Raw genomic sequence first — 18,989 nt, 5'->3', positions numbered from 1 at the left:
TCTATTTTACATTTTCCCTTATTCACTTTGCCATGGCTTTGCGATCTTACCTCAACATGTGCCTCCGTTGACAGTTGAAACGTTGCCACATCTTCTCCCTCTTCTCGGGTGCAGCCAACCCTCCTCTGGGTATGGTCACTGCATCGCCCGGCAGCATGTTGGGGGAGGGATGAAGACAGGCTCGTAGCGAGGAGGAGGAGAGGGGGTTGGCAAAAAGGGTGCCATAGAAAGCTTCTTTTTTTTTTTAATGACAGCGAAGTCAGGTTATGCGACAGAGATATTTTTAATTAGGAGATGTATATTCTGGTTACACTGTTAAAATGTTGTTACCCAAATTAGTAGTAATAGTAAGTTTTACAAATGATGGTTTTCTCGGGCAATCAGCCAGGTGATTTCGGATAGGCTTCCGAGCATTTGAGAGCTAACGTCACTCTCATCTTCAGGGACTGAAGTGCAGAGACAAATGACAATGATAATGACAACACGGCTCCCAAAGATCTCTGCCGTATTAAGTGGGGACCATCTCATCTCAACCAGCACAACAGTGTGATGGCAGCCTCTCTTGGGCCCTACCACCTGTGAGGAAGGTACAGTAGAACCAAACTCTAGAGAGCCCTCCTTGTGTATGGCATGATTCATGCGGTTAGTAATGTTGTTAACTACTTGAGAGCACACATAGTGTGTGTTGCAAACCAGACTTCTGTTTTTTGGCACCTTTCGGCATACCTCATTGAGAAGAAGAAAAGGAAGGAAGAAGCAAGAACAAAAGGGACGAAGTATTTTCGCATTTGAAGGAGAAAAAACCTTCCAGTCTCTTTTAATTGGTGTGTGTAATCATGTTGGGAGGGAGAGGTTGTTTTGCAAGTGTTTGAGTTGATTTATTTTACTTCGCTTCTTGTGCCACTTTTGGCTAATTAGCGAAGATGGGGATGAGTGAAGATATGATGAATAGACATCACAAACCTCCATGCCCAAGCCAGGATTCGAACCCAGGACCCCTGGCATCGCAGCGCAATGTGTTAACCATTCCGCCAAGCTGTTTTGCAAATGTTTGCATGCATTAATAAAAATGAAATGAAAAGGAGAAGGTTTAAAGAACTCTTAGTTGTGCGTAGGAGGGGGGACACCCAGGTCAAGATATGAACCCAAAATCCCTGGCATCGTAGGACACTGTACTAACGACTTCGCCACGAAGGGTGGTGGAAGGTAGCATTTTGAGCTAAGCAGAAATTAAGTTATTAATATTATATATACCTAGTATTACATTTAAAATGTGATGGAGGCACATAGTGGTTCAGATCCCACTTTAAACTGTAGGTCCAGTCCCGATTAGCCTTACTGTGCATAAAGTGGACTTAAAACACCAAATCAATCAATATAATACATGAACCAGCGTGTAGTGAATCTTCACTTCATATCGAACTAGGGGTGCAGTTTACAAGGCGATTATATTCTGTACTCTTTACAGTTACAAGTGTTAACCCCCTGGAAACCAGTCAGCCCGTGGTGGAGTGGTTAGCACATCGCGCTACGACACCACAGGTCCTGGATTCGAATCCTGACATGGGCATGGATGTTTGTGAGTGTCCATTCATCAATTTCATCATATCATCACTCATCCCAAAGTTTTCTATTTTCGAATTTCTCTCATTGAACTAGGCCTCCTACAGGACGTAATGATAACGTCGTCGCTCTGAAATCAAGGGGTGCAGAATTCCTTACCTGGTGCAGGCACATTGTGGTCCGGATCCCACTTTCAGCTGTAGGTTCAACCCTGATTAGCCCTTTTGGGCATAAAGTGAACTTTATAAAAGCAATCTTTCGTTGAACTTCACATTGGTCGTTGTGTAACACTGCAACAATATCAGTAACCGACACTGGTATAAGGGGTGACTTTCACGTTAGCAACCCCACTTCCATGTACAGGGTGGGCCAAAAGTCAGGTGACAGCATTGTCATAGGAAAGGCTGGTGTGTTGGAGGTCCACTTTGGATACATATGATGTTTGGGGGGAGGGGCAAACCCAAGGACACATGTGACCACCCCGAGCGCCATCTTGGAATCCGCCATGCTGGAACGCAACTTAGTTTTCTTAAATGGAACGATAGGCATGTAGCATATCATTTCCAATTGTTTTACACCATTGTAAACTGCATTTCTACTGTCCAACAAGGTTCTGGTGTTTGGACCTACATTCAGTACAACCCTCTGTACGACTGTGTTTGGTGTTGAGTGTCCGTTCACCACCTCAGCTTTTAACCTGAGTAGGGAGATTTTTAGTCCTTAGAGACATGTATTGATTTTAAATAGATGGTTAAGGGACTTTGCCATGTATAATATATGATTGGTGGTGCAAATAGCCCAAGTGCAAATGCACCCAAAAATTGTCACTTCAATCAATCAACATTAAATTTTAACCTTCTTTTAATTCAAATGCTTTGGGCAATTCCATTAAGTAGCGTGTTCTTAGAGCAGAGGCAGCACCAGGGAAGCACGAGGGGGTGCTTGCACACCCCCTTAATTTCCTTCTACACCCCCTATGTTCAACTGAAAACACTAACCCTTAGAGTGTCGTCATATTATGTCACGTCGTCATATCGAGCGTTGAATGTTAGGTATTCTACAATGTTAATTAGGATGGCCCTTATTGAATGCCCATCTTAACTAGCACCGAAAAAAAAAACACTACGCCGAAACCCTTTTAATTAATTTATTGGACTATATTAGGTAAACCCTGGAAACACATATCTGGCTGGTGTAATGGTCTGCGGTGTTGTCCTGCCTAGTGCTGTTGGCACTCAATCACACACACACACACGTGTTTACTAAACTTCAATGTCTGCCTTGTTCATCCACTATTGCAATCACAAAACTGTTCATCGCAACTCTCTATAAACCGTCTATCAGAACTGTTCCTCAAAAACTGCCCCTTCCTCTCCCCCAATGGCACTATATATTCCTTACCAATATCCTCTTCACAGAAGTTGGGGGACAGGCACCTTTAGTAAAATGTTGAGTTGTCCCTAGGCAGGAAACAACTCGACGGAACCTTGGCAGGCCATATACCCCACAGTACTGAAGTAAGACCGTTATTATTGTATGCATGAGGCAAGCACTGAATGAGATGCCGATACTTTACTGTACTGGCTGCAGCCTCTATAAAGATCAGCGGTCGTATTTTTTCTTTCGTCAGCATTGTTGTTATAATTTTTTTCTTCCTTTGTTTCTTCAAGTGGTGTGTTTGTAGTTTTCGATAATTACCTACAGATTAATGTGAGTTACGTCTCTTTTGCATTGTTGATAAACAGTTTATTTTCCGCCCATTTGTTCTTCCTCACACTGGAGCAAAACTTTTCAGCTGCTTTCAAGGTATCACTAAGGTATCACCAAGATGAACTCGGGAAATTGTTAACGTGACGTGAGTTGTAACGTGAAAAGTAGTTTTCTTGTTAATACGTTCTGTGTATTTGTTACAAGTAACATGTTTAGTAAACATACCATTTCAGACCTTTCCAAAACCCGTTAGAAAGAGGCCCAATGTTCACGAAGAAATTTACAGTTCCTTATTGGGGATAGTGCTGCAGAAGAAATTTTAACGAACTACAATGTACTATGTGTTACATTGGTTACATTGAAATGGTTCAAAAATTGTGTTTTTTAAAGACAAGGATAACTTCATGTTTTATTCCACTACATAGTTCAATAAGACTGCAATCTGAATGTTTACACTGTACGACCACTCTCTTCTAGTTTAAGACATCATGTAAGTCCAGGGGGGAGGCAAGGGGTGCACAGCCTGCCTGGAAAATGAATGTCAATCTAAAGTTATTATATTTCACACATATAATTTTATTTCAGTCAGTAATTTTTGTTAATCAGTGTCATCAATTAGGGGTGGTTGCCCCCGCTTTTTGCTATTTTTGCCCCTGCACTATGCTAAACCTTATCTACTAAGGGAAAGTAAACTGTCCTTGTTCCCTCCTCCCTCTGTTTTGGCACCTTGCTCCCCAGTTTTGAAAGATTGCATGCGTGTTTCATGGTTTTCCTTATTTTCAGCATCGCACACGCTAAATGTTTTTCTGCACCCCCTCAGCACCCCTTGATAATAAATCCTGGTGCCGTGGCTGTGTTAGAGTAATCAAAAAAGTAAGGCACAACAGGTCCTACACTCTGTCCCAGTAATCTCTGGAGCAAGAAAACAAAAACAAGTCTCTGCACAAGTGATTCGAGAGGGATCGACCAATGTTTGTTTGGGTTGCAACTTGAATCTAACCCATGTGCCAGGTTCCCCTTACTTGAGTGGGATATCTGCTTTGGTCTGCTTCGACTTTTTTCCTCTCTCGAAAAAGTGTTTTCAGTTGTGTGAACGCTCGGTGATTTTTACTTTTTTAAGTGATTTCTGAAGTGTCATTGTTACAGATAACGAAAATGGATTGTAGGAAAAAGGGTAAGATAATTAAAAGTGGCGAGAGAACAGCAGTCTTACGTGTGTTCACCTACTTAAAGGAAAAGAACCCCGGAGGTAGCCAATTGTTTATTGTTAGTGAACTTTGCAAAGCGACTGGTGTCAGTAAAAGCACCTTCTTTAGATTAAGAAAGGAAAGTGGCAAAGGACCAGTCACTACACCACAAAAAAGACAAGGTTGGCTTCAATATAAAACCAGCAGGGAAGTGAAGTATAATGACTTTATACGTAGTGCTATACGGCAGAAATTTCACACACTTCTGTTTCAAAATGCTCCCCCTACAATTAGGGCCGTAATGAAGGAAGTTAACGATGACAATGATTTGCCCAATTTCACTTATTCAACGTTTTACCGTTTGGTAAAAGAAATGGGGTTCGAATTCGAAAAGTGAGGAAATAAAGCACTAATGATTTAAAGAAACAATATTATATTGTGGCGACATTCATATTTACGGAAAATGAGACAATTTAGGAATGAGGGAAGGGATATTGTGTACTTAGATGAAAGTTGGGTAAACGTAGGGCACACTGTGCCAAAGATTTGGAAGGACAAAACAATAAAAACTCTTAAAGAAGCTTTTTTTGGCTGGATTATCCATGGGTCTTAAAGGTCCTACTGCTCGGGGTCCACGATTTGTTTTGCTGCATGCCTATGGTAAGATGGGGTTTGTAGAGGGGTCTAAACATGTTTTAAAAATGTTGCTGACTACCATGACGAAATGGACAGTGTTCTGTTTGAACGGTGGTTCAAGAAGCAATTGCTGCCCAATATTTAGCCAGGGACGGTCATTGTTACGGACAACGCATCTTACCACTGTAGAAAATTAGAAACTATTCCTACTTCCAAAACCCGTAAGAAAGAAATTAGATGATGGTTGAAATCAAAAAATATCGCCTTTTCAGATGATTCTCTTAAAAGAGAATTGCTCAGTGTTGTGAATTCTGTGCGACACCAATTTAATATTAATTACGTTGACTCGATTGTAGAAGAACGTGGAGCAATTATTTGTAGACTTCCCCCCTACCATTGTGAACTGAATCCTATTGAAATGGTATGGAGTCAGGTTAAAGGGCATATTGGGCAGCATAACGTTAATTTTAAAGTGAAAGGAATGGGACCTTTGATAAACATTGCGTTTCAATCAGTTACCCAGGAGCAATGGTCTAATTACTGCAGACACGTGGAAGGGATAGAAGAGGAAATGTGGAATGCCGACCTGATACAGGATGACATCGAACCTTTAATCATTAGGTTAAGCAGCAATTCTTCCAGCAGTGGCACAAGTTCTGACAGCAGTGGCCAATCCTCCCAAGACTCGTTAAGTTCTGACAGCAGTGGCCAATCCTCCCAAGACTCGTTGATGGAGGGTGTTGATCCACTGTCCGATTAAGGTAACAATAATGAATTTATATATATATATATATGTAACACATTACCATATCTCAATGTTAGACGACGACAACTGGATATAAGGGAATATTTATTGGGTTCGGTCAGTTCTTTCATCATGCAGACTTTAAATATTTTCAGCAGATGATCACATGGTATCTAGTCTCATCACAAAATCCCTTTGGGTCATTCCATGTCAGTTCAATAAAAAAGGGGGTTGGCCCTGAAAGAAACATTCTGTCGATAAAAGTTAGGTAACGGTTCCGATCGTTCTGTGATTTCTTTCAAATTCTCCTAGCAGAAAGACTAATTATTGTAGAATTTTAGAAATCATTCTCACATGGAATTTGAACCTTCCTTAAAGTAGTGAGCACTGCTTGGATTCGGAAACAAGTTATTTATGTTGAAAAAAACAATTTAAAAATTACCTTACGCAAGCATACGTGCTTTTCATGGAAAACGTATTTTCCATTGACAAGCGACTGTAAGTATCGGAAACTAGTGACACTGAATGAACCCTCTGTGAAGTTGAATTTTATTTTAAGTTCACTTTATGCACAGCTAGGATAATCGAAACTGGACCTGCAGTTTAAAGTAAGATCCAAACCACCAGATATCGAACCTAGGAGACCTTGATTACAAGGCAAGTTACCACTATGCAACCAGAAGCCTGAACCACACATAAAACTCCAGCAGTAGTCTGTGCCCTAGAAAGCAAATGAAGAATGTCTGCTTGTTGGGAAGAGTGGATGCTTGCATAAACTACTTCTGAAATCATAATTTCTCCAATATATAATACTTTAAGAACTTATTCACTATGCAACTTACTTTCTGGAAAGCTCAAAACTTGCTTCAGTGATTGTTCTATAAGGCTTCCTAATGCTCGTTAAAATGCAAAAATCATTACACATTCAGAACAGTTACCCTTACAAACTCCTATAACTAGAAATAAATATATGCATGCCAAGATAAGCCATCGGATGTATCAATGAGAAAAAATACAACTATAATACTAAAATATAAACGTGCAAATAAATAAACTCTGACTGACCATTGTGAATTTATCTGAAGGCATTCTACTGTATTATTTTATAACTGTATGTGATAGTAGCTTTAAGTGCATTTTGGTGCAATTTGTATATACGTACCCCACAAAGGTACAGATCAAATTCGATTACTGCACGATATGTTTAGTACAACTAATCGGATTTCATTGAGTAGCATTGTTAAAAATATTTCCACATTCATCTACCGTACTGGACAACGAAATTCGGTAAAATTTTTGGGTAAATGTCTGTTATATCGGAGACACTTTTCTTCAAATTTACAGGAGAAACTACTTACAGAAATGAGTTTCTGTTGCATTTATCGAACTTCGTGGAGGTATTTTGTCACTATGGAATGCTGCACAACAGAAAATAAGCACTTTTGATGTAATAAAGTAGCCTTTTGTGCGAAGCGACAACATTATCATTACCAGATTTATTTTTTTATTTTTTTAACTATGCTTACCTAACCTAACCTTGCCGGAAATGGTTCGTGGGGCTAACGTGAATGGTTTTTGGGGTTATCGTGAATGGTTTTTGGGGTTATCGGGAATGGTTTTTGGAGCTATCCGTCAATGGTTTGTGATGACATAATGAACACGAAAGTAGGTATTTTTCGGTTAAGAAGATTGCAACACTGCATGCCCACTCCAAATCGACAAAACACAAGCACGATGCGTGATGATCCACAGCTGTGCGCGAAATATTCTATGCTCCGCAACGGAAGAAAGGTCCCAAAAGAATTACTCGTAATGTGAAAAATTGAAATTATTTTCATGTAAAAAGCATAATGGCACCTTCAACTATGTTCCGCAATACACAATTGGTAAGTACGAACCATTTAAAACTGAAAATATCCGATAGAAATGTGTCTCCCATATAACAGACATTTACCGATTATTTTTGTTAGAAATTTATTATTTCACCTAAAGAAATGTTCCGCATTCCAGAAGGGTACGTTAGCAATGTAAAAAAAGTGCGAAATAAATGATTTATAGGTGTCACCCCTATAGTAAAGTAGTACCCAAAACACGTACTGTTCGTTCCTTGTTTCTATTTCAAGTAACATTCCATGTATTGGCAGTTCGATCCTAACATTTTGTGCCATGTTATTAGAGACTCAGCTGATGTGAATAAACATTTTCTGGGCTATCGGCTGATAAATATATTTTAATGACTTTCTGGAATAAAATTTTGATGACAAAAATATTGAGGTACATTATCTATAGTCTAAAAGTACCTTTTCCCATGGTGTAGGATTGATAGCAGCCAACGATCGTGCTAAATGCTGAACAGTTCTTGTGAAAAATAACTTTTCGTCGGATTCCATCTTTGCAGTCTGCTAGAAAAGTGGAGAGAGTCTCCCTTATCGCACAATATTTGAGCATCCTTTCGTTACAAGGCGCTGTGGCTGTACTTTCGTCTTTCGTTTTGACGTCAGGCGATGAATGCCTGGGTTGTTAATTTGGATTTGCTAGGTTTGGTTCTATTAGCAGCATAAATACACTGCATAATTATTATCTATACTAAGAAAACTAAGCATAGATAGCCTAACTTAGGCATAAAATTAAAAGCATTCTCCCATGGCGTAAGAACGCAATGATTCTCAGGTGTTGTGCGATAAGGGAGACCAGAAATGTAGCTGCTTCTTGTCCATCACCATGTTCGTGCACTTTATTTGACCGAATAACAGCTTCAAGAATGAAAAGAAAACTCAAAACAAGCTGTCGACAACTTCTGCACTAGCGTACATAAAAACCCATTGCTTTAAAACACACAGAAGGAAAGAGAACAATTAATGAAAATAGTCGTGGACAATTTACACGGTAATACTCAATACTCATGGATCCCACTGTACACCATCTGTGAGTACCATTGTGGCTATAGACCGTGCTAAAAATGTAAACATAAACATTGTTATGGTCTTTTTGCCCGGTCCCCCCGGAACTTCCGGTTTAGGCCAGTCCCCGTTGTTGCCAGTGCAGATTCATCGGCATACGAAGTAAGAAATGAGCGCTTGTTTTCATCAGTTGTGCGACGATAGTCAAGAAAGGTATTTGTTAAAGCTCTACTATGAAGGAGTGGACGTCTAGAATCCGTCGGATGTTAATTGTTTCCTTTAGAGTAAAGGGACTGTGGTACTACTTTACTATACCAGAGACACCTATCAATGATTTATTTCACAATTTTTTACATTGCTAACGTACTATTCTGCATTGCGGAACATTTATTTATGTGAAATAATGAATTTCTAACGAAAATAATGTCTATTTCTTACATTAACGAGTACTTACTGCTGTTCCTTATTTCCCACAAACCATCCACGTGTAGCCCCAAAAACCATGACATTAGCCCAAAAATTCACGATAGCCCCACGAACCATCACGGGGACGAGGTATGCTTACTAGGTTAGGTTAGGCCTGTTAGGTTTGGTTCCATTAGCACTCCTTTCGTTCAATTTAGCATATACGGACAATACGAGAGCGTATTGTGCTCTCGTGCAGAAAGCAAATTGCGGCAGCAGCAATAGCGCGTCGGAAATAGATTTTCATAGAAAACCACATACATTCGCATTAAAATGGATCAAAACTACATTCCCGAACATCAATAACGCTACAGAAAATGATTTGCGTAAGTACTTTCTCCTGTAAATTTGAAGAAATCCGTCTCAGGTATAGTAAAGTGTTACCTTCTGTTCCTTGTTGCTTCGGTGTGTAATCTCCGTGCCACTTACAATAAAGTGAATCCTCAGTGATCAATGAAATTTTTCGAACCGAAGCGACACGACAAGCTGCACGTGACGCTCAGATTCCCAATGACGTGTATTGTGCCGCCCGAGATTTCCCATGAGCGGTAAATGCTTATTTATAGATTAAATAGGCCTGTGTCGCTTGTCACTTCGGTACGAACCACTGCTGTCACGTGTCACTTCGGTTTGAAACCTCACTAAGAGGCATGCTTTTCACCACAACACAATACGCAGAGAAACGATCAACATGCTTGTAACAAAATGCAAGTCGTAAAAATCCTTTCCAGGTACCAATCCTTTCTCGTTCTGTTTGTATCAAAAGTCGTCTCTCTACGTCATTCGGAAACCTACGAAGTGATACTTGACTTAATAAATTTGTTCCCGATTGAACTGTGCAACCATGTGCTACACAGCTGACACCCTATTTCCTTGTAAAAGAATCTCCACTTTGCCCTTTCATATTAACGTTCATAGCATCGTAAGCGTAACCGGGTGTTCGAGGGGGACCAGATGAGTGCACATGCTCCGCAGTAGCTCCGCCTTTAACACCATCTATAAGTGTATTCTGTTTTCACTAAACGTAGTTGCCCGTGATTCTGGTTTCAGTTAGTACAATGAGAAGGATTTGATAGGATCACAGATTTCATCCGTACCACATGTTCTTGCATCAAGAGCTACGCGGAACTGATTTTGAAAGCAGGCTAGAATTTTTACCCTCATTTTTTTCAAGCGAGGCTTACGGGTGTTGTGTACCGCACATTTCTTCAAGAACAATTGCCCAGTCTTCTCGAAGACGTCCCCTTACAGATCAGAACACACATGTGGCTACAACAAGATGACTGCCCAGCACATTTTGAGCTGACAGCGAGGAATCAGGTGAATGCAATGTTTCGTGGTAACTAGGTAGGTAGAGGTGGGTCTGTGCCCTGGCCTCCTAGGTCACCAGACTTAACATGTGTAGATTATTACCTCTGGGGACGACTGAAAGAAATTGTTTACCAAAATCGCCCTACAACGAGGGACGACATGATCGAGCACATAGTTGCTGCATGCAGGCAGATTAGTGAGGCAGAATTAATGATTTCAGTGTCCGTGAGCAGAAGAGAATTGAAACCAAGGGAAGACATTTCAAACATCTACTGTAAGTTGGTAAATGTGCATCACACTGGGTGCTTTACCTATTCTTCTCGTTTTCGTTGTTCATTGGTTTCCTATTACTCTTTCGTTTTTCTTATCATTTCAGTTAGGCCTATTTCTCTTGTCAAACAATGGTTTGGCAATCAATTGTGAGAAAAGGACATTTTTCGTTGGTGAAGCAGCCGTTAAACACACCAACGAATTCCTTATTGTGCATGAGGGCCTCCCCGATGGTGCAGTGGTAGCGTCGTCGCCTTGTAGTCAAGGGGTCCCGGGTGCATGACAGTAAACCATTTGTTGCCAGTCCTAAGCCTGGAGAAAGTGTGAAGAGCGGTCAAAGTTGCAGCTCAAATAAAGCTTACAGTAGTACGGTGTTTCAAGAGCGGACCCATTACCATAATTGTTTGTACAGGATCTTATGTACTCTTTCTTTTTTTTTGTATGTACGCATTGCTTGCATGATAGAATTATTTTCCTGTAGTTTACGGTTATTACAAGCATAAGAAAACAGTTTTTTCTTTGTGACGTTTCAGGAGAACACACGCTCCTTTCATCAGACATTTATTTTCATTTTGACTAAAGATACAGTTCTAATAAAGTACAGATACTAAAGATACAACTGTATCTTTAGTCAAAATGAAAATAAATGTCTGATGAAAGGAGCGTGTGTTCTCCTGAAACGTCACAAAGAAAAAACTGTTTTCTTATGCTTGTAATAACCGTAAACTACAGGAAAATAATCTTATGTACTCTGTCCAGTGTTTGTTTTTTGCTATTTACGTACATAATCCCTCACTTTGGAACACCAACTTCAGGGGTTGGAATTGTTTTGGTCGCCATTTTGAAACCGGTCAGTGGATTACAAAATCATGTTCGCATCCCTTTCACGTTTTCTGTGACCTTTAAAAAGAGGTATTAATCGACCCCCCTTGCCATTTGAAATTTTCGAGTTCTTCCCTAACTTTAGACCCCATTTTTTGGGTCACGTGGTTTCATCCTTTTTTAGTCCCGTAGACATCATGTGGCATATCGTTGGAAAGCTTCTATCCTGCACTTTCCGAAACTGTTATGCTGCTGCACTTATCTTAATTGTTAAGCTCGGTATACTCGATTTGGCTCACCTTCCTTTTTTTTTGCAAAACCATTTTCTACACGGAAAACTGTAGGTGGTACAGAAAAATGTTTCATATGACAATCTTATTTTTTCCCTGCCTTTCCGAATCTGCATTCCAAACATACCCTTCCCCTTTGAAAATTGCACGAACGGGGCATGTGCCCCCACTAAAAACACAAAGGGTGGCTTTCGGGCAGTTGCAAATACTTTCTACAGATTCTTTGGGCCCAACTTAGTTTTGCATTTTTTTGTTTCAATTTGATACGATCTCCCGTTCTCGAGGAAAAGGTAGTGTCTGGGTCGCTCTGAAACACCCTGTATATATATATATATGGAAGTCTTTTAACATGTATTAGTTTAGATTTGGTCCTGTTTTTCATGATGTACCAGCTGTAACTGTCCTTTTATAACTATAATCTGTGCTGTTTTCATTTCCTGTAGCAGTATGACAATTTTTGGTAACAGTATGGTATAGGGAAAACACATTTCGGCCCAAGTTCCTTTTGTTTTATTCCGATTTCATCATGCTACGAATGCAATTTTTACATGGTTCGATTTCGATGTACGTTTGTAAACACATACTGCAGAGTTTTAGCAATTACTTAAGGTTTTGTTAATTATATGCTTTCGTGGTTAGGTTAGGCAGGGTTCCCTTAGCATTAAAATAAAGTCCCTAAATGCATTCTACTAAAGTTCCCATTTACTTCTACATTAATTCCCACGCTTCTACGATATTTACTGTCGCTTGTCAACGGAGAATATCTTGTCCATGAGAAGTGCGTAAGATAATTTTCAAGTTGTTTTTTTTTCAACATAAATAACTTTTTTAGAGTCCAAACAGTGCTCATTACTTTAAGGAAGGTTCAGATTTCGTGTGACAATGATTTCCAAAATTCTACAATAATTAGTATTTGTGCTAGGATAAATCATAAAACAATCGGAACAGTTACCATTTTCTCCCTTTGTTCAACTTATTCGGCCGGTAAATCATGTATTTTTCGACATTAATGTCTCTCTGATGCACAAAAGCTCTTGCCTCCATTACTTTCGACTACGTGTACCAAATGTTCCGTGCGTTCAATGACATAACCCCTGGTCAGTGTTTCCAAACTCGCTAATGTTTTGCCAGAACATGACAATGTTAACCATGTTTGCTTAAATGAACGAGTGAAATGTGTTTTCCCTATACCATACTGTTACCCAATTTTTTTGAATGTGAATTGTATTAGTGTTGTTTTACTATTGTTCTATGTAGCATAACCTTATAATATAGATACTTAGTTATACGCATGACCTGTTCAATATCATTGTACATCTGTACTATACCGGTAGATGATCAAACAAACTGAATAAATCTTTTCTTATCTTATCAGGCTTTCATCTGAATCGTGCTGATTGCTAGAGGAGTGGCACAGACTAAAAAGGTCGGTGAGGTGAAGTACCTCCCAACTATAACTTCTGGATCCGCCATTGGTTGCAGTTAGAGGGGGCGGAGATTTTGAATATTTTCTCATTTCAACAACTGTTCTGTCCAGTTTTTACACATGGGTTTCTCATCAGGACCAGGTACGTAATTTTAACTACTCTCTACTTAATTATCCTGTTCGAGTAAACAAAAAGGATGTTAACTGGTTGTACTGCCTTACTTCATTCTGTTGATTCATAAAGAAAAGTGTAGTCCTGTATTGTAATGTTATTCCTTCTGCATGAATATTATTTGATTCTGAAGTAGTGAATCGAGTTGTTACTCACTTGTGTAGCAAAAGAATGGAATAAAATAGGATTTCTGGACCTTTAACCCACTGTACCCCCTCGAGAGTTATGTTGTTTTTTTGTTTTTTTTTAATGAACAGATTTCACTACTTTACGTAATATTAAATGGATTCCACCTCCTGGAAACACAAATAACGGATATATTTGATCCCAAAGTATGGCCGGCGTAAGTAAAAACCTTCCATCCAGGGTTACTTTCGCTGCCTTTTATTAGTGAAAAACAGTTTATGTGCACACTAAAATAGCGAAAGAATAATTCGGAGATTGCTGTCAACTCCAGACCTAACACTCCTAACAGAACGACGAAAGATTTTAGCTGCTGTTCAGGAATGTCGTGTTGAGTGCTATATTCATTTGCACGAAGCCTTCGGGCTGTTCTGTTTCACAGTAGGGTAGCAGGCATACTTTATTTTGCAATAGCAGATCTGTGCGAGCTAAAAACAGTGGAAAACATTCATATAAAACATAATCTTTATAAACCATGCAAGGCATTTAGTTTCTTGAGGGAGTACAGATGGTTAAGGGTTCCTTGTATTTCTATTTTGGGTGCAACTACAGGCACGAGGTGGTCAGACCAGATTTATCTTCCACACATTTTCAATGTATGTATGTTAAATTAATCACACTAATCATGAAGCATAACGTGGAAAAATAAAGAAGACTATTATTATTAATAATAACATTTAATCTAACTACCTAACCTGTGCACTATAAAAGTTTCTGATTATTTTTAGACAGACACACAGAATACCTAACTGCCCTCCCTAACATGCAGTGCAAAAGATAGAATTATAGAAAATATTTGTGTTATAAAATAAATTATCACAGTAACAAATCACAAGACATTATGAAAAAAGCACCAATGCTTGGTTCAACACCTGGTGAAAGTAGTCACTGATTTTATTTCATTACTACAAAGTGAGGTATTTATGACAGAAAAATATTTCATTTAACATAAACATATTTGAACAAGCATGATTGTGAAATCATGGATGTTGTTTGTCTATTTTCCTTTCAAAGGTCACACAGAAGATAAATTTTATTTGAATAAATTAAGACAGGTCCAAACTCGGATTTTGTAATTTCGATATTCTCATAATATACACATGCATGTACATAAATCAAATTCTACATATGCCTGCAGGTTTTCTGACCAATTTTTACCATCCTGCTCGTGTGTACTTATACAAGTATGTTAGGCAGGTAAGGATAGGTGCTATTAACATTAACCAATTGTACTATTTTTAAGCGTGTAGCAATTGCTTAGATTTGAATATCTTAGTACTGAAACACTTTTACAAGCACAGTTATTTTCATGTTAAACTTCATCATAAATCAATATTTTCTGCATTTCAAAATGCATGAGGTATGGAGATTTTAATAATCAGGTATGTGTATTGGCTTAATTTGTGGTTAGGCATTAATTTATGTGGAATGAATTTTCTTTAAAACTTTCCATGTTCATACAGTCCTAAGGGTATTTTGTTGTTAATTTTTCAGGTAGAGGCAGGTCCCCGAAAGGAGTTCTTGACTTTGTGGTTAGATGTGCAGGAAGTATTTAGAATGATTTGATATTCCAAAACACAAGATGCACTTCTTCATGGCAAGGGATATGCAGCTCTACATTCAATTCCAAGACCCATCAACTGATACTGAAAAGAGGTACAACTATGCCCATCCTCAGCAGAGGAATGTTGTGGAAAGGACCTTTGGGATATGGAAGTGATATTTTCCATGTTTGTCCAGAAGACTTGGAAACAGGTCAAGATAATTATTATGCGTGTGCAGTCCTCCATACAGTGACAATATTAAAATTTTTCAAGAACCACACATAGATGAATGTGCATGGTAACAATGCTGAGCTAGCAGGGTAGCTTCATGTGAACATTACTGATGTGAACAGCATATACAGTGCGTCCATTTCGATCTTCAGCCGAGAGATCGGGAGAAGTGTGGCGGGCGGCGCTGACGGAGATGCCGACATTTGCGGCCTGTAATGGCCGCTTATTTTTATGGACATATGCAGACATTTATATAAATATTGCAAAACGAGCACTAACCTGTGTTATAATTTATCATCTGTAATTCATCCAAGTTCTGCACTTATATACACAAAAAATACGCTTTAGAAACGATGTTAAGAGCCACAGATAATAAAACATTTTAATCATAGTTTTGACCAGTAATGTCCTGCTTAAGTTTATATCCTTGAAAGAGTTTTGTGTCGACGGGGATCGTTTGGAGGTTTTGAATGTGCAACACTGTATCAAGATTACGCTGTAGACGAAACCGTTAAAAGTCAATGGTGTTCGTGAGCTTCCTTGCAATCCGAAATCTCCGAGCTCCAGTTTTTTGTTCCCTCGCGACAGAGCTGTGAATATAGTGGCGAGCAGATGTAAACCAAGAGCGTGTTAATTTCGTACTGTGCGCAAGAGTGTTATTATTGGTTACTTGCAGTTACTTGTTTGTGTTATTGTAGTGGACTTTAGCTACAGGCACGAAAGTTTCAGGCTAGTCAACGTATTCTCCCCGAAAGTCTACACACTTTGCACTTGGTGGATATCAGTTTGAACAACTCTTATAACACAGGTTAGTGCTCGTTTTGCAATATTTATATAAATGTCTGCATATGTCCATAAAAATAAGCGGGCATTACAGGCTGCAAATGTCGGCATCTCCGTCAGCGCCGCCCGCCACACTTCTCCCGATCTCTCGGCTGAAGATCGAAATGGACGCACGGTACTTTGATCAAAGATGATTCACTCAATTTTCAACATTTTCCTTTTCCTCTCTCTCACAATTTTCTGTCAGTGTGTGGGTGTATGTGTGTGTGAGAGGAAGTGAGTATCTTGTGTATGTGGACGACATAATTTCATTGGTTAAGTACTGTACTTTTTTCTTTAGGACCAAAGAAAATAATGAAATGTGACCTTCCTTTATGAGATTATTCTCAAAATATATTATTGCTTTACCTGTAAATTATTTTTACTTGTTTATTCATTACAAAGTTTCGTGTTTCTCAAAGTGATGTTCATTCCTTTTAGGAAAATTATCCATCTTAATTCCTTTGGTTCTTTTATGAATTTATAACATGTGGAAATTATTGGAAGCCATGTGCATAAATGTGCACACACATGCACAGACAATCAAAAATTAATAAAAACTGTCAATTACAGGGTGGCTACTCATCGGGAAGTCCTTGAATTCCAGGAATTATGCATGCATTATTGGATCCGGGAATTGTGCGTGAATTTTTCTCCGTAGACGTGAAAAATTGCAACTTTTATTAATCAAAATATCATTGAATTAATACATATTTATAATTGCCCTGAGGCAAGTATTTCACAGTTTAGGTTCTATTTTTATCTAGGAAGGAAAAGAAAGTTGTGTGAAAAATAGAACAGAATTCTCTCAATCCGTTTATTTTGTTAGTGCCCTTTGCAGAACAGTCTATCTGAACAGACTGAACATTACTACAAGATAACATATATTGAAATTGATTAGTTAAAATTTAAGTTAGAAATCCTTATACAATTAACAGTTTTTCGTAGATTAGTATATCCCTTAACATTTCTGACTTGTGTTTGTAGATGTATTTCGAGTCTGAGTATGTGAAATGAAAAATGTAAATTCCACACCTTAAACTTAATATTTTAAATATATATACCGTTAATTGTATTGAATTAGAATTTTTGGATTCATTGGAATCACACACTCTTTATATTGTTAATACATTTGTGTGAGTGGGTGTTGAGAGGTGATATTACGTAAGGTTGAAATAGAGAAAACATCTGCTTGTAGCCTTGATTTTTTGGAAAGTTTGCCTTGAAAATCGGGAATTATACTTGAATTTTATCATAGTCCTAGAGTGGCCTGAATTAATAATGTAACATAAGAATCTATGCTATCTTACACCAAATGTTATTCATAACAGGAATGGTATGCTTTCAAATATTCAGTATAGCCTGGTATAGTTGAGAGTTGCTGAGGTGAGTGAGTGCATCAAATTCACTTGATATCATTCATTAATTGGGAAAAAGCCATGTTAATCTATATGATTGGGTACAAGAAAAAAGTTATACTTTTAATTTGATTTGAAAAATAATGAGTAATTTATGCAAGAGAAGTGTTGATAGGAAGCAATTGATCGTAACTCTGGAACATTTTATTGTGACCATGAACTGGAATCTTACTTTGTTTTTATAGCCTATGTGTAAATGAGCAAGGGTAGAGAGGCTGTGAGTATATAGTACGGCAAACTGTGTTTGGTGATGTTTGTGCATTTCGCAATTCAGATTTATGCGAGAGCCTCAAGATCTTGTACCTTCTGTTTTTTTTTTTGTTTTTTTTTTTTATGGAAAACAAAACTCACCCAGTGTATGGTTTCACACTGTTGCCATAAACTTTGATCCATCCATCTCCCATATTCATTAAATGACAATAGATTTTTCTTTTCTTCTGTCAAAAGTTAAGCCCTTAACATAATCTGGATATATGATGGATAGAGGCATGCATATTTCGTTTTTGATGAAAACAGAAAATTTGAAATAACACATTCTAATGTTAATTTTTCATGTTCCTGAAAGGTGTAAAGTGCATTTTCGTACCCTGTTTTGTCACGAAATGATGCGAAATGAACAGCAAAATGCGAAATACGAAATTTACCGTTTATATACCGACGTGACACTTTCTGAAGTCTGAAGTATCCTGTGAGTTATGCAATTCACGGAACATTGATTAATTCTGCTGTAAATATTTGAGAAGCAAAAATGGACCCCTTTATACAGGAATAAATTTAATATTCTGGTAATGATTTAATGTGCTATTAGAAGGAATATGTTTATTTTGTGTAATAGTACAGTTTTTAAATCAAATTTGGGATTATATTCACATTTTTTAAAACCAAAATGTCATTTTATATGGCCCTTTTTCACCGCTATAACACCGCAATTTCATTTTATTTACCGCTTTTGAATCCGAAATTGACTGTTTTTTTGTACCGAAATTTTGCTTTCTTATGTGCCTCTAATGATGGACATAGCCTGCCCTTTGCTTACTCATATTGTGTATGAATGCCAGGCTATAATTGCACCACATATCTCGTTCAAGTGTATACACTTTCTTCGTTGATGAATTTTACTTGTAGTTGTGTTGAATTACATCATTGCATTTTGCTTGTACTCTTGAGAATGGGAGTGAACAATTTATATCCACATTGTGGAAATTCATTATCAGTATTCCACTTTTGATTTCGCAGCTATAGTCACAATTTCGAATCAGAAGTAGTTTTTAGGTTATTTTTCATGAATTATTTC

The 18,989-nt window shown here is 38.2% G+C and overlaps 1 protein-coding gene and 1 long non-coding RNA gene across 2 annotated transcripts in view; one reads left to right on the top strand and one right to left on the bottom strand.

Annotated features, from left to right (window-relative positions):
* Pi4KIIIalpha (phosphatidylinositol 4-kinase III alpha) overlaps window positions 1-8,259 on the bottom strand; it is a 131,000-nt gene extending 122,741 nt beyond the window's left edge. Inside the window, exon 1 of the mRNA XM_083140110.1 lies at window positions 8,142-8,259. Within this exon, the coding sequence (XP_082996236.1) occupies window positions 8,142-8,231 (90 nt within the window). The 5' untranslated portion in view covers window positions 8,232-8,259. The remainder of the gene's footprint in view (window positions 1-8,141) is intronic.
* A 603-nt stretch (window positions 8,260-8,862) lies between these two features.
* Window positions 8,863-15,599, top strand: LOC146001835 (uncharacterized). Its single transcript, XR_014443611.1, has 3 exons — window positions 8,863-8,954; window positions 13,275-13,467; window positions 15,175-15,599. It is a non-coding gene; the product is annotated as an uncharacterized LOC146001835 (long non-coding RNA).
* Window positions 15,600-18,989: the final 3,390 nt, after the last annotated feature.

This window comes from Lepisma saccharinum, chromosome 18 (genome assembly GCF_977018435.1).
Source record: "Lepisma saccharinum chromosome 18, izLepSacc3.1, whole genome shotgun sequence".
NCBI lineage: Eukaryota > Metazoa > Arthropoda > Insecta > Zygentoma > Lepismatidae > Lepisma > Lepisma saccharinum.
This window is presented reverse-complemented; position numbering and strand designations above follow the sequence as displayed.